Here is a 15,198-nt window from a genome sequence, read left to right on the forward strand (position 1 = left end):
TCATTATAGTTTTGATTTTCATTTCCCTGATGACTAATGATGTTGAGCATCTTTTCACATATTTATGGTCTATTTGCGTATCTTCTTTGAAGAAATATCCATTCACATCCTTTGTCCATGTTTTAATTAGGTTGTCTTTTTTTATTATTGAGTTATAAGAGTTCTAGATATAAGTCCCTTATCAGATGTATGATTTGCAAATATTTTCTCCCATTCTGTGAGCCTTCTTTTCAGTTCCTTGATAATGTCCTTTGAAGGACAAAAGTTTATACTTTGGATTAAGTCTAATTTACCTATTTTTTTCTTTGGTTGCTTCCACTTTTGGTGTCATATCTAAGATACTATTGCCTGACCCGAGATTTACTCCTATGTTTCCTTCTAAGAGTTTTATAACTTTAGATCTTACATTTAGGTCTATGATCCAATTTGAGTTAATATCCATTTATGTATACAGTGTGAGGTAAGGGTCCAACTTCATTCTTTTGCATGTGGATATCTAGTTGTCCCAGCAGCATTTGTTGGAAAGAGTTTTCTTTCCCATGCTAAATAGTCTTCAACCACCCTTGCTGAAAATCAATTGACCATGGATATATGCATTATTTCTGGACTCCTCAATTCTATTTCATTTGTCTGTATGTCTATCCTTATGCCAGCACCACACTTTCTTGATTACTCTTGCTTCATAGTCAGCTTTGATGCATTTTTTTCTTATTATTTTTTTCACTGAATATATTCTGGTAAACACAAGTTTTCATACACAATATACATGTTATATATAATATAATAATGGAGATCTTTTTTAACACACGTTTACTTACAAACACGTGAATTAATCCCTACAAAATAAATTCGTAGAGGTTGGTCAAAATGAGTGCACATTTTCAATTTTGATAGACATTGATAATCAGCCCTTCAAAAAGACTATACCAATTATACCCCCACCAATAGCATATGAGAAAATCTGTTTACCCTATATCTTCTGCAATACAGTGTATTATCAAACATTTAAATCCTTATTCAATATGATCTTTCTCACTTTTTGATCTTCTCTGTTGTGATAAATCCTATTGGGCTAATAAATACACGCAAAAATTTTAAGACAACTACTAAAAAAAAGTTTCTACTAGCAACTCCATTGTTTGTAATTTACCTTAAATAAATAGTTTAAAGAGGAAAAAAGAGATGTTCAAAGTAATGTTATTTGTAATACAGAAAAAAAATGATCACATACCAGATGTTGATCAACAGGAAAACAATTAATTAAAATATGATATATTCACTAAACAGAGTATATCCAACTATTAAAAACTATAAACGTGAAGTCTATAGCCATATAAAAAATACTTTACGTTAATTTTTAAAAGCAGGATACAAAATTCTATGTATACTCTGCACACTGATTTTAACTACCTTAAAATTACATAGGCCTATGGAAATGAGAATATACAAAGGACTATGGGTAACTTCTCCTTTAATTTCTAAACTTTCTGTAGCTTTTTTGAATTAAGTTCATAATTATGGAATATGTCCATAAATACATTACTTTATATTAAAAATATACTTACTGTGATGATGCCAATTAGTTGAGTATAAAAAAGTCCAGTTATTCCAACTAACAAAGTAATGCCCATAAAGGCAGCTAGTCTCATTATGGCCAATTCATGTCTAACAACAAAGAGGTCCTATAAGAAGAAGAAAAAGAAAGTCTTAAAAATAATTCAATAAGTTACTTATAGTTGTAATAATAATCAAGAATTAAGCCATAACATTTCCCCTTACTATCTTAAAAGAACTACTCCCCTCGCTTTTGAGTTTATTCCACTTAATCAATGTATAAATATTTGAAAATTTCAAAAACAATTGTTTTTAACCCATAGTAGCAAGCTGAAAAACAGGATTTTACTACTCCACTGGGTCAAAAAACCTCAATTCTACAGTCGCAATTCAGCCATGCTCATTTACTATTTGTAGTAAAAAACACCCAAAAACAAAACCAAAACAGATGGTGTACAATCTCTGATTTGACAAAAGGAAATTTTAGTATTGTATTGCTAAAAAGGTTGAATGTATGAGCCTAATTCATAGTATTAAACGTCACGTGGCCAAAATACTTAGAGATTATGTAACAGTCAAAACACAGGGAACATAAATAGTAGGATCATAGAGACAGTTCTCTTCAAGCCCACTTCATTTATTCACCCATCCAACCACCCAACCACCACTGCCAAGCACTGTGCTACGTAGTAGAAAGGTAAAAATGATAGATATGATCCGTGCCCTCAAGAAGTATGCATTTTATTTAGAGAGAGCGCTCAACTTTGCAAAACTCCAAAACAGCGTGATACGTGCTATAAAAGGGACGTGCGCACAGGACTCTACAAACATAAAGGAACGCCTGGACAGGAGGGAGCAACGGAAATGCTGGGAGGGAAGGCTCATTTTCTGGCTCAGGGTATAAAACTTGGGTCTTGAAAGTGAACCAAAGAAATTATAGTGGAAGAAGAGGAAAGCAAAGAGAAGCAGTTCATGACCCTCGTTGTTACCAAGCAGACAGGCCAGCGAAAGAGAGTGAAAGAACAAAGACTTCTCCTGGAACCTGTCGTTGCTAAGCTTTGGAATAAAACAGCCACAGTGGATAAAAACAACAAATGAATGGGAAGGACTCCAAAAACATAACCACTCACGTGATTTTTTAATACTGATTAGGGTTAAGGCTTCAAGGGATCCTGGTAGCAATACCAAAAATAGGGAGGTGACTGAACATAATGCACTAGCTCGACACAAAGGAACTGATGCTCTTCTGTGTTTCGCAGTGATCATCCGCCAGGCTCAAGCAAAAATCAGTCAACTCATTAGCCTGGAAAAACTGAAAATTCACCAAGATACTTAAGGTGTTACGTAGCAGTCAAATATTAGGCAATCCTTTCAAAACTTCAGTAAAAAGAGCCTAATGCAGACTCCTTACAAAACATGTAAAGATGAAAAGATGGGACTATAAATAATATAAAAAAGTACAGTAAGTTCTGCTATAACGCTGTTTGAAAACACAAATGTATTCCAATATGACTGATACATTAAGCAACAATTTGAGCATAGCAAGTTTTTGTGTTTGCTTATGCATGATTTTATCTGCGAGAAACCCTAGATGAACACGGAAAACTGCATCCAGCTAAACCAAGCCACAGAGAAACACACAACACACAAACACCCCCTCAAACATCTACCAGCTACCTCAGTTTATCGTGTGTGTGATGAGCCACACTCCCCCACATCTGGTATTACAACTTGGCCTCCAACTTCAGAGGACCTTCCTCCATCACTTCACGATAACTCACACACTGCAGCTCTTCCGAGTCCCACTCCACAGGAAAACTTCAGACCTCTTTTAAGTTAAAGGGCCATGTTCACTATAGTATTTATATATAGCTTAACTATTTAACGTGTATAAGACTGTGCCGCTGTTTTATCAGGTTCCTACCTTCTTAAGCGTCACTGACAAAATTTTTGAGAGCTGTGCTTCCATTTTCCCATAAGCCCTGTGGCCTTCACTGCACAATTCTGCATAGTGGGGTCAATTTTAGGAATGCATATATTGTCTTATACTAAGATTATTGTAATAAAAACATCATATATGACCAAATAAAATGCATCTGCTCTTGTCCTAATGAAAAGATTTAACAAATTTTTTGCCAACTAGAATTTATAAATGTTAGGGATGAAGGTGAGAGGAAAGGATTTACTTACTAAATTTATTCACTTGGTTACACATTTATATTTAAAAGTATTTGTGTAAAATAGTAAAATAACTTAGAAATTGTTTTTTATCACTCTTCGATGTTCAAAAAACAATTGTATCCCAAGTTTACACAGAGATAATTAACATCATCAGTACTAAATCCATATTTTGAGTAATTTAACACCATTCTCCAGAGTACAACATCTTTACTTCTACCTTAGTTTTTTTTTAGATACAGCACCTTTTGAATTCAAAAATTGGCTTGGGAAGTTTTATCCAAATCACAATAAGCCATCTGCTATTCAAGATCTTTACTACATAATCAGTGATATGGCAGAATGTGTCTCCCCAAAAATTCACACGTTGAAGTCCTAACCCCCGGTACCTCAGAACGTGACTGTATTGGAGATGCGGGCCTTTAAAGAGGTAAATAAGATAAAATGAGGCCCTTGGGAGGGGCAATAATCCAGTCAGACTTGTGTCCTTATATGAAGAAGAAATTTAGAAACACAAAGAGACACCAAGGATGCTCAAGCACAGAGAAAAGACTACGTGAGGACACAGCAACAAGGTCGCCATCTGCAAGCCAAGGAGAGAGACCTCCAAAGAAACCGAACCTTGATCTTGGGCTTCTCGCCTCCAGAACGGTGAGAAAATGAATTTCTGTTGTTTAAGCCCCCCAGTCTGTGTTATTTTGTTGCGGCAGCCCTAGCAAACTAGTGCAATAACTGTATTTCTTCATTATTTTCATTTCTTCCCAATTTTTTAAGAAATGTGCTTATATACAGATAAACACATAAAACATAAGTTCAGTTTAGAGAAAAGTAACACCGCCCTCTCAAGAATGAGAACATTTGAAACCCCACAGAGGCTTTCCTCGGTGCATTCCTTGCCTATCACATTCTCCCCCTCATCCCTACCCTAAAGGTAAAGCTTCCTGATTCATTTGGATACGCCCGTGTTTCAGCAGCACATTGCAAATATCTTCTCCCGCTCTGAGTCCACCTTTTCACTCTGTTCATGGCACCTTTTAATAACCCCAAGTACTCAATTTTATTGTAGTCCAACTTATCGGACTTTTCCTTTAGTGCTTTTTATTTCCTGTTTAAGAAATCTTTCCCAACTCTGCAGTAATAATGACAGTCTCCTACATTATCTTCTAAAGCCTTCAAAAACTATATAGCTTTGTCTTTCACATTTAGGTCGGTTTCTTTAAAAAGCTGTCCTTTCCTCAGTGATCAGAGGTCAAGCGTCCATACAAGCACGAGTTTGATGTGGGCTCCCTACTCTGTGCTCCAATTTATTTGCTCATCCCTGTACCACTGACACACATCTTAGTTACCATGGCTTTGTAATAACTCTCCATACCTAGTAGGCCAAGTCAGTTCGTTTGTGCTTCTTCAAGAACGTCTTGGCTATTCTAGATAATTTGTATTCCCATAAAAATTTTAAAATTAGATTTTCAAGTTACAATATATACTCATACACACACATATAACATATTCTCTCCATTAAGCTTCCCAATTTTCCCCCTAAGGATCCTGTACCCTTTTTGTCAGATTAAATTCAGGAACTTCCTGTTTCTTGATTCTATTATAAATGGTTTTGCTGTTAATTTCATTGTCTAAAGGGTTGTTTGCTAGCATATAGAAATATAATTGATTTTTTTAAATCTTGTTTTTTAGTCACACTTCTTAAACTTTCTTAAAAATCCAAAAGAATCTATAGATAAATCCTTTACACAATCATATCACCTAAGAGTAATGACAGTTTTTTCTCTTTCAGCAGTTATACCATTTCTTTCTTTCTCTTGCCTCACTGCACTGACCAGAACTCCTGGCACCACGTTTAATAACAATGGTGATGGGGGCAGAGTGGGCATCAACGCCTTGTCCCCCCAACTTGGAAGGAAAGAGGTCAACATTTCACCATTGAGCATGCTATATTTGTTGTGTTTTGTGGGGTTTTTTTTTGGGGGGGGGTACCTTTTATCTCATTAAAGAAGTTCTCTAGTTCTAGTTTGCTAAGAGTTTATGACATGAATGGATGCTGAATTTTATCTTTGTCTTCATACATTGATACATACATTGTCTTCAGATATTTGATTTTTTTCTCTAATATGTTAATGTGATAAAATACACTGACTGATTTTCTAACATAAAAACAATCTTTCAGCCCTAAAATAAACTCAACTTGATCAGGCTAGTTACATATGACCAGATTCAGTTTGCTAATATTCTATTTAGAAGTTGTTTATCTATGTTCACAATCAGACTAATCTATAATTTTCTTTCTTTCTCTTATGATTCTTGATAGGTTATGTATCTACCATATGCTATACACATAAAATGAGTTGGGGAGAGTTCCTTCTTTTTCTATTCTTTTCAAGAGTTTGTATAACACTAGATTTACTGTTTCCTTTCATCTGTGATAGGGCTAGAACTCATTGGTAAATCTGTGAATATTCTTCGAAGGAAAAGTTTTAACTACGCACTCACGATTACAGAACTACCTATGTTTCCAATTTCTTCTTGAAGCAAGTTTCTTCTTGAAGCTATACTATGCTTACGATCAGGAAACTCAGCAATGGAAAGATGTCAACTATCCAAACTGATGCAGAGAATTAATACAATCCCAATAAAAATCCCCCAGCAGTAGATTATCTACTCTACTGCTGGGAGTTTTTTCATTTTACTTTGATTTGGAGAAATTGCTAAGGAAGCTGTTTCTAAATTTCATAGGAACAAACAAACACAAAGAATAACATAGCACTCCTACGTGAAAAGAACAAGGTGGGACAGCTTGCTCCACTGAACACATTCTCAATAGGGGTACTACCACTCCCAGGGTAGATACTTGAATAAGTATCAGAGGGGGAAAATTGGTTCTTGCAGGAAAAAAATCTTAGCTATTACAATGGTTTGTGGCCGTACACAAATCAATCCTACCTGACAAAATCTTATTCCTCAGTATTTAACTTCATAGAGAGAAGGAAAGAAAAAGTCTAGAAAGGTTCCTTAGGGAGCAATAATAATGACAAAAAAGGTTGAGAAACACTTTTCTACTGGATAACAAGATTTATTGTAAAATTACAGTCATGACACTGTGGTACAACCACAAGGATAGACAAATAGACCAACAGACTAGGAAAAAAAACAGAAACAGATATATACATATACAACTCTTCATTTATTACAAAGATGGCACTGCAGGGTAGAGTAGAAAGAATTATCTTTTCAATAAATGGTGCTAAATCAATTGGATATCCATCTGCGAAAAAATGAAACCCTGATCCTACCTCATAAGAATCACAAAAATCAAATCCAGGTGGAAATATGAAAAATATAATACTTGGAAGACAATATAAAAGAATTCTATTGACAACTTGGGCATAGAAAAATATTTCTTAAATTGAAATCAAAAAGCACTAACCAAAAAGGAAAAGATTGATAAGCTGGAGTACACTAAAATTAAAAACTTCTGTTCATCAAAAAAAACATTAAGAGAGTGAAAAGGTAAGCCACACGGTAGAGATACTTACAACACACACAATCAGAAAAAAGCTCAAATCTAAAACATCCTACAACTATAAAAAAAAAAAAAAGTCAAATAATCCCCCTTCCAAACGGGTAAAATACTTAAACAGAAGCACTGCACCAAAAAGGCTATTCATAGTCAGTGAACATAAGAAAAGGGGGTCAATACCATTAGTCACTGGAGAAATGCTCATTAAAACTCAATGAAGTACTGCTCATCCCCACCACACTGGCTAACTTTAGGAAGACCTGAATAAGTATTAGAGAGGCTGTAACCAGAACTGATACTCCACTAGTGGAGGTTCCTTACCAAGACCATTTTAGAAAAGCATTTAACAATATCTAAAGGAACATACACATAACCTCTAACACTATCACTTCTAGCTATATATCTGAGTGAAGCACGTAAGGCAAGAGACAGGAACAAGGTTGCTTCTGGCAGCATTTTCGTACAGCCAAAAACTGTAAACAATGTAAATATCCACCAATAGAACGGAGAAATAAATTGTTTTATATTGTGAAATACTACAAATATTTATAGCAATAGTCATAGCAATGAAAATAAACTATATCTAATGTAACAAAAAGAATAAATCTTATAAATATTGCTCAAAGAGGCTTTGCAATAATTCACTGAGCTACGCATATTTTTATTTTTGTGCACTCTTCTATATGTGTATTATATTTTACAATACAAAAGTTACAGAAAATGTAATTATAGTAAAAAGAAAGTTGTGATTGTGAAATAAATAAAAAACGGTTTTTTAATTTTAGAAATAGAAACAGAACTCTTTTAAAATATATTTGACAAAATGTAAAATAAAATTTAGTTAAATATGGCCTGTGAAAGGACAGACAAAAATATGCCAAATAAGTTACAGAAAAGGATATAAGAGACAGAGGAAAAAAAGACAGCTGAAGAGGCAGACTGGCTATCTGATCTCATCCAGCACTTTCTTGCTGGCCCACTCTGATCCAACCACAGCGATCTCCTTGCTAGTTCCCAAAGGCGACATCAGGGCTGCAATATCGTCTTCCCACAAACTTTTTCCTCAGATATCCATATTTAGTCTCTCACTTTCCTCAGGTCTCTGCTTACCATCACCTTATCAAAGACTTATTTGCTTATTTTTTCAACAACCAAACTACAGAAAACCTCAGTGTTCCCTATCCCCTTGGCCTATTTTATTTTTCCCATCTGATACATATTTATTTATAAACTGTCTTTGTCTCTCAGTAGGATGTAAGTTTTTTGAAGATGGGGACTTTGGCCTGTGTTGTTCAATGTTGAGTCCCTGCAGCCTAGAACCAACTTTATCTCAAAGCTGGTGCTCAATAAATAGGTACTGAATGAATGAATGAAAATGAGGAAGAAAGCTAAGGAGCAGAGTCTCCTCCCCCAACACAAGAAGAGACAGACAGTACGACCTACAAAGACTGTCACTCACAGGTAATAGCAGACATAAACACAGAAAAACCACACGGGCAACATGTACTACACAGACACACATCACACAAACCAAGAGAAGAGGAGAGGGGCAGTTACATGAAATAATATTCCTCTAATCCTATCTGGTAATCTTCTGGAATTACATTATTTAAAATTTCAAAATGTTACAAAACTAGGGAGTAGTGGGGACATCACCTCTCGATGCAAGCTAAATGAGAATAATCCAAGAGTCAGATTTTGCTACTTAGGATCTAGTAAATAATTCTTCTAACACTTGGTCTATGAATTCTTTGAACAGATTTCTTTCAATAATCTTGTCTTCTATCCTAATCTCAATCCAAATTCTTTGATTACATCCTATACCTTATCATTTCCTATAAGTGTATCCATAAGATAAACTGCAAATTCAGCACACCACTCTCTGAATACTACCTCCTGTCTTTTGAGCTAACTCCCTTTAGGTCATCAATGTGAACAAATTCTCAGCCTCAATGGGACTTCCAATCTGCTCACCCACCCATCATTTCAGTGTCCACCACTGCCTTCCCCCAATAGTTCCATTTGACTCCCTACTTGTTTATATTCCACAGTGCATTGTTATAATTTCTCCTTCAACAAACCATCAACTTTCTTGACCCTCTCTTTCACCATTGTTCCCCGCCTGTTTCACTGGCTGCTCCTGCTTAGTCACCTTTCTGGTTCCTCCTCATCTTTCTGACTTCCAAAATTTCAGAGTGCCCAGGGCTTGGTCTTCAGACCTTTTTTCTTCTCTATCTATACTTACTCCTAAAAAACCTCCTATTAGGTCCCATGGCTTTAAATACCATCTTTATGCTAAAAGCTCCCCAATTTACATACCTAGCTCAGACCACTCCACTGAAATCCAGATTCCTATGTCTGTCTAGTTAACACCTCTTCCTGGATGTTGAATAGGCATCTCAAAGTAATCATGCATAAAACCAAAGTCTTTAATTTCTTCCTAAAACCTACTCTTCCTCCAGGCTTCTCCATTTTGGTATCTGTTATCTCTCTTTTTCCAGTCGTTCAGGCCATGAAATCTTGGAATGATCCTTGTCACTTTCTATCTCATACCCCAGATCCAAATCATCACCAAATCCTGTTAGTTCTACAAACTATAATGGACCACTTCTCAATAATTCCACCACCACCATAATCATCTCATGTTTGGACCATATTTTAATAGTCTAGTAACTGGTCTTCCTACTACCATCCTTCCCTCTCAATTTATTCTTCCTAGCAATCAGTTTTCTTTCTAAAATGTAAATGAGTTTGTGTAACTTTGCTCAAAACCCTCCAGTAGCTTCCAAAGCCCCAACCACTAATCGTCCTGACAAAACAAAGTCTCCACCTCCAATCCTAGGCCCCAATCCATCTCCTACTACTCTCTCCCTACCGCCCTCCACTCAAGATACACTGGCCTCCCTACCGTTCCTTGAAATATCAAGTATGCTCCCACCTCAGGGTCTTGGCCTTGGTTCTTTCCTCTCCCTGGAATGCTCTTCCTCCCATATCAGTGATTTGCTTGAGTTCCAGGTCTCTGCTCCAGTGTCACTATGAGAAAGACCTTCCCTGACTTCATCATCAATCATTCTTTCTTTATCCCTTACGCAGCTTTATTATACTTCATAATATTTATCTTGTATACTATGTATTTGTGTACTGCCTGTCTCCCTAATTGGAATGTAAACTCCTTAATGCAGGAACTTTGTTTTGTTCACTGCTGCATCCTCAGAACTTACAAGAGGGACCAATGCACACAGTAGGCACTCAATATTGGTTGAATGACTAAATGAGTGTTCTTCATAATTTTTGAAAATAAAGAAGTATATTTTACAAATAAAATTTTACATATAAAATAATAGTTTTTTATATCAAACTATTATTAATAAGTAGTTTTCTGGGTTTTTATGAGACTAGATTGAAAATTAATAATATGCGAGGTACCTGTGATCCTCCTCCTCCTGAAGGGTCTCTCAACCTCAGCACTACTGATACTCTGGGCTAGATCATTCTTTGTTGTAGGGGACTGTCCTGTGCGTTGTAGGATATTTAGCAGAATCCCTGGCCTCGACCCACTAGATTCCAGTAGCACTCTCCCAGCTGAGACAACCAAAAACATCTACAGACATGCCCAATATCCCCTGGGGGGTGAAGTCTCCTTCCTTCCCCCACTGTACTACTAGGAGAGATTTGGTTTTGTCTGTTTCCCAAAAATGAAAATAGCTTAGATCACGACATATCTAAAGTAAACAAATTTGAATTTTCAAATGGCTAAATAGCCAACTTCACATGCTGAGGTTAGGTTCCTGTGGGAATTACTCTTGTACAAAATAAAATCCTATTATATCTTTATAGTTATCGGCACTTTTTGGAATGGGCCTTAGCTTAAGTTTTATCACTATGTTCAAAAAAACAAGGAAAGAAGTTACAGGACTATTCTGTACATCCCTCTCTAGCCTCTGGCCCCCAGGTAAATGCACTTTTTCAGTCTTGTCAAATCCTAATGAAAATTAATAACTAAATGAAAAAAATCAATATTGATTTCTAACTAATGATTATCACTGAGTGTTCAGAATTATACATTAGATTTTGATGCAAATATAAATGCAGCTTTCTTAGAAAGCAAAATTCACTGGCACCTGACTGCCAGGTTCATGGCTGAGGGTAAAATATTTCAGAAAAGTAATTTTGTCTGCCTTCCCTTATTTTAGCAGTAAAACTCTAGAAAAGTTGGAGCAATTCAATCAAAAACAAGATAACATATTTGCTTGCTAAATTTACCATTTAATACAGTGCAATAGTGTTTGGTAAAAGTAAAAGAGAAATGAAACAATAAAATTACCACCAGGGTTTAACCATTTAAACTCAAAGTGACTGAAACATTCTTATAAAAAAACAAAAACTGATAAATCTTTTATGCTAGATGCTATAATATTAATAATCAGTTATATAAACAAATTAAATGAGAACATACGTCAGTAGACCCGGTATTGCAGGGCAAGGTCAAAATTTATTAGAAAGTTCCTGTGTTCCATCTGTCACTAAAGTCACAGGGATATACTGACACACAGAATTGACAATTGCTAGAAAAACAGGGTAATCTTAAACTTTTTTTCCCCATAAATATAAATTAATTATATATCTGACACTATTCCTTCCAAGCAACAAAAAAAATTTTACCAAGAAACAGTATCTCCATTAGCATTTCAAGATATATGAACAAAAACGCCAAATTATCTTTCTACTAGCATTAAAAGTAATTTTCATCTCATATTCTATTTACTTAATTCCACACTACTCTTGGCTATTCTTGACTAGTCTTGCCAAAAAATCCAAAAAGCTAAATATATATTTCAGCAATTTTATCTGTTATAAAGTGACCATGATAGATAAATGACCCCACAGATATCAAAAAAACAAAGGATATTTAGTAAAGCTTAAAATATTTTTTTAAATAGCAATAACTACCAGAAGTACTCAGGATACTTTGATTGTATAAGAAGATGAAATAAATTATAAAGAGATCTAGCAATATCCCAAGCTACCTGCAACCAAGTCTTCTGGCTATTTCTACTCTTTGTTAGCCAAAAAGCTAGGCAAATAATTCTGTGGCATGGTTCTATCTGACATCCAATCCCTAGCAACGCTATTAGATATGAGCTATTTGGAATAACAATGTATCCTCCTAGCTGAAGAGCTGGCTGGACTGCTAAACATTATTTATTTTCCTCTTCTGAATATTGGCAGCGTGTCCTTTATTGAAATTCTCTCCCTTCTTTCTCCACTTCTGTCGCTCTCCCCATAGCCTTAAATGCAGTTAGTATATTAGTTTTTGCCCTTCACATAAAAATAGGTATAAAAAATCAATTAGACATTATCTGAATCTATGTCATCTGAAAACAATCTGAAATATGTAACTTTAGAAGTGGTATGCCACAAATGATTAGTTGCATAATTTCTACACTGATAACCACAAATTATTTATTTAAAAAAGAAAGCAACCGCTTATTTTCTCATGTAGACAGTAGTGCCTACAACATGTGATTGCAGCAGGTATATAGTTAAAAAAATATTTTTAACCGACTCTAATGCTTTTTGTAAGATATATTTTGACAGTCTTTATATTAAACTACTAAAAATAGGTTGTCTCAATGAAAAATGAGAACAGCAAAGCAGGAATTTACCAATCATGAGATGCAATGAGCTTTCTCTGAAGAGCAGATTTTGTGATGCTTGAGCATATTTTAATCTGTATTGTTTTTAAATGAACAATGCTACAATCATCTTGCTAAAAAATTTCCTCAGGGAAAAACGCAAAAATTGGAATAGCAGCTTGATACTTCAGAAAGAAGACTGACTTAGGGGCAGACAGAAATGGGACCAAATCGCGCCTCTGCCAAGTGGTAATGCTCTGCTTAGACAAGTTATTGGACCGCTCTGAAGCTCAGTCACCTTATCTGTACAATGGGAACCATACACTTGTCCTCTTGGAGCTATTTTAAATGAGTTGACATTTTTCAGTAATCAAATGCTTACAAATGCAGAAAAATATAAAGTAAAAATTATGAAATATATGACTAATGAAATATTCATGGATCAATAAATAATAAATTTTAGAAAGTATACTCTCTAAGTATAGTGATACCTTCCTTCAGATTTAATTAAAAAGCTATAATTTTCTAATACTGGATTTGGTAAAAAACTAGCATACAATAAAATGAAATACATTATTATAATTTAATAATATACCAAATGACCAGGCATTTACTTATAAATATTTAAATGACTATGTAAAAAATAGTCAAATATTGACCTTGGTCGAAGAAAATTCATTTTCTTTAATACCCATCTATTTTATTCATTTCAAATGAGAATCACTCCCCAATCTACAAGTTTTGAAATACTTAAAATAATTTTCTTTTCAATAACTACTTAAAGTAACAGATTAGTTTCAAGAAAGATTTTAAGTAAAATTTAATGTTATATTGGCATGATAAATGCAAATGATGATCAAACTAATTTTACATCCAACATCTGAAAATCTCCAAATATCTCAAAGCTTATAATCTTTATTGATTTTGGATCCTGTGATTCTAAATAAAAATGTTTAATTCATTCCCATTTATTTAGAAAGATACCTATTAAAGCTGCTGTAGCTTTTCTAAATATGAATTTTTGTCTTACTATTAATTGAGAATTTTGAGGTTTCTTTTTAGTTACTATTTACAAAGAAGATAGTAATACTAACTCTTCTTACATTTGTAAGTCTTTAGTATAAGACAGAATATATCAATATCTACAGCTTAAAAATAAATCCTTATTTTGGGCATTGATCCATGATGAATGAATTCCTTATCTCCTATGCCTTTTCCTACCTCCTTCCCTCATTAAAGGACACATTAAAGCATTTCCTCAAACTGCACACAGTAAAAACACAGAAATCCTTGGAAGTCCATGAGAGGTGGACATTTTTAAAGCAAAGATTAAGAAAAAATCTGAAAAAACATTAAGTTACTCTAAAAGACAATGGAGCAGTTGCAAAGCAATTAAAACAATCCAGCACAGAAGAATTCCCCTTATAAGAGAAGGCTAAGAGAGCATTGGGAGAAAATCAGGGTCCCAAACTCCTCAATACCCAGAGTTTGTGAACAGCCTGCTTTCTCTCAACTCTCCTTCCCATGTGCTTAACTATAACGTACCAGTTTTCTACTGAATACAGGTTAAGTGGCATTACAACAAAGTTTAAAGGGCAATCCATTTTTTCTTTTGTTTAATGAATAAACACTTTCATCTTAAAAAAACGAAACGAAACAAAACAAAAGAAGCAAAAACCTAAGTAGGAGTTAACACTTTCTTTTCCTACTCAGAGTACCACTGAGCTTTAGAATTTAAAGATGGGCTAGAAAAGATACTATGCTGCCATCTACCTACCTGAAAGGGTATAAAGAAGAATTCAGACTAGAGCTTTCACGTCCTCTGGCTGACAGACAATACAGGGTCAAAGTCCATGGCATACTTTAACTGTACTATTATCTCCTCAAGAAAGATGCACAGTAATCATTAATATAGTCTGAAAATATAATTAGGAACATTTTGGGATCTTTATTTCATATCCCAAATAATGGAAAGGGTAACAAGGTGAATGAACAAGGTTGCTAACACTATCTGGTCAGCTTTACAGACAAAATGAAGAGCCAGATACAGTTTTCTGCTTGTTTTAGAGAAAAATGAAAGAGACACATGCAAGGACTAGGGGTAAAAAATGGTGAAGCAGGACTGTTTGAAGAATATTCCACTACTAAACACTATTTTTTTTTAATGTCAATGGTAATAATGGTGACTTTCATACTGAAATTACTGGTAACTTTTTTCTACCTTTATAAAAATAGTACAACAAATGTCATCACCAAAAGAAATGCTATAGTAAGCACAATGTTCTATTTTGTAGCCTTAGA

At 34.7% G+C, this 15,198-nt stretch overlaps 1 protein-coding gene across 14 annotated transcripts in view; it reads right to left on the reverse strand.

Moving 5' to 3' along the window:
• ZDHHC21 (zinc finger DHHC-type palmitoyltransferase 21) overlaps positions 1-15,198 on the reverse strand; it is a 73,170-nt gene that overhangs the window by 18,590 nt on the left and 39,382 nt on the right. For all 14 annotated transcript variants that reach the window (XM_070248906.1, XM_070248908.1, XM_023627374.2 and 11 more), the window contains one exon: positions 1,566-1,682. In XM_070248906.1, the coding sequence (XP_070105007.1) occupies positions 1,566-1,682 (117 nt within the window). The remainder of the gene's footprint in view (positions 1-1,565; positions 1,683-15,198) is intronic.

The sequence above is a fragment of the Equus caballus genome, chromosome 23, assembly GCF_041296265.1.
Source record: "Equus caballus isolate H_3958 breed thoroughbred chromosome 23, TB-T2T, whole genome shotgun sequence".
NCBI classification, from domain to species: domain Eukaryota; kingdom Metazoa; phylum Chordata; class Mammalia; order Perissodactyla; family Equidae; genus Equus; species Equus caballus.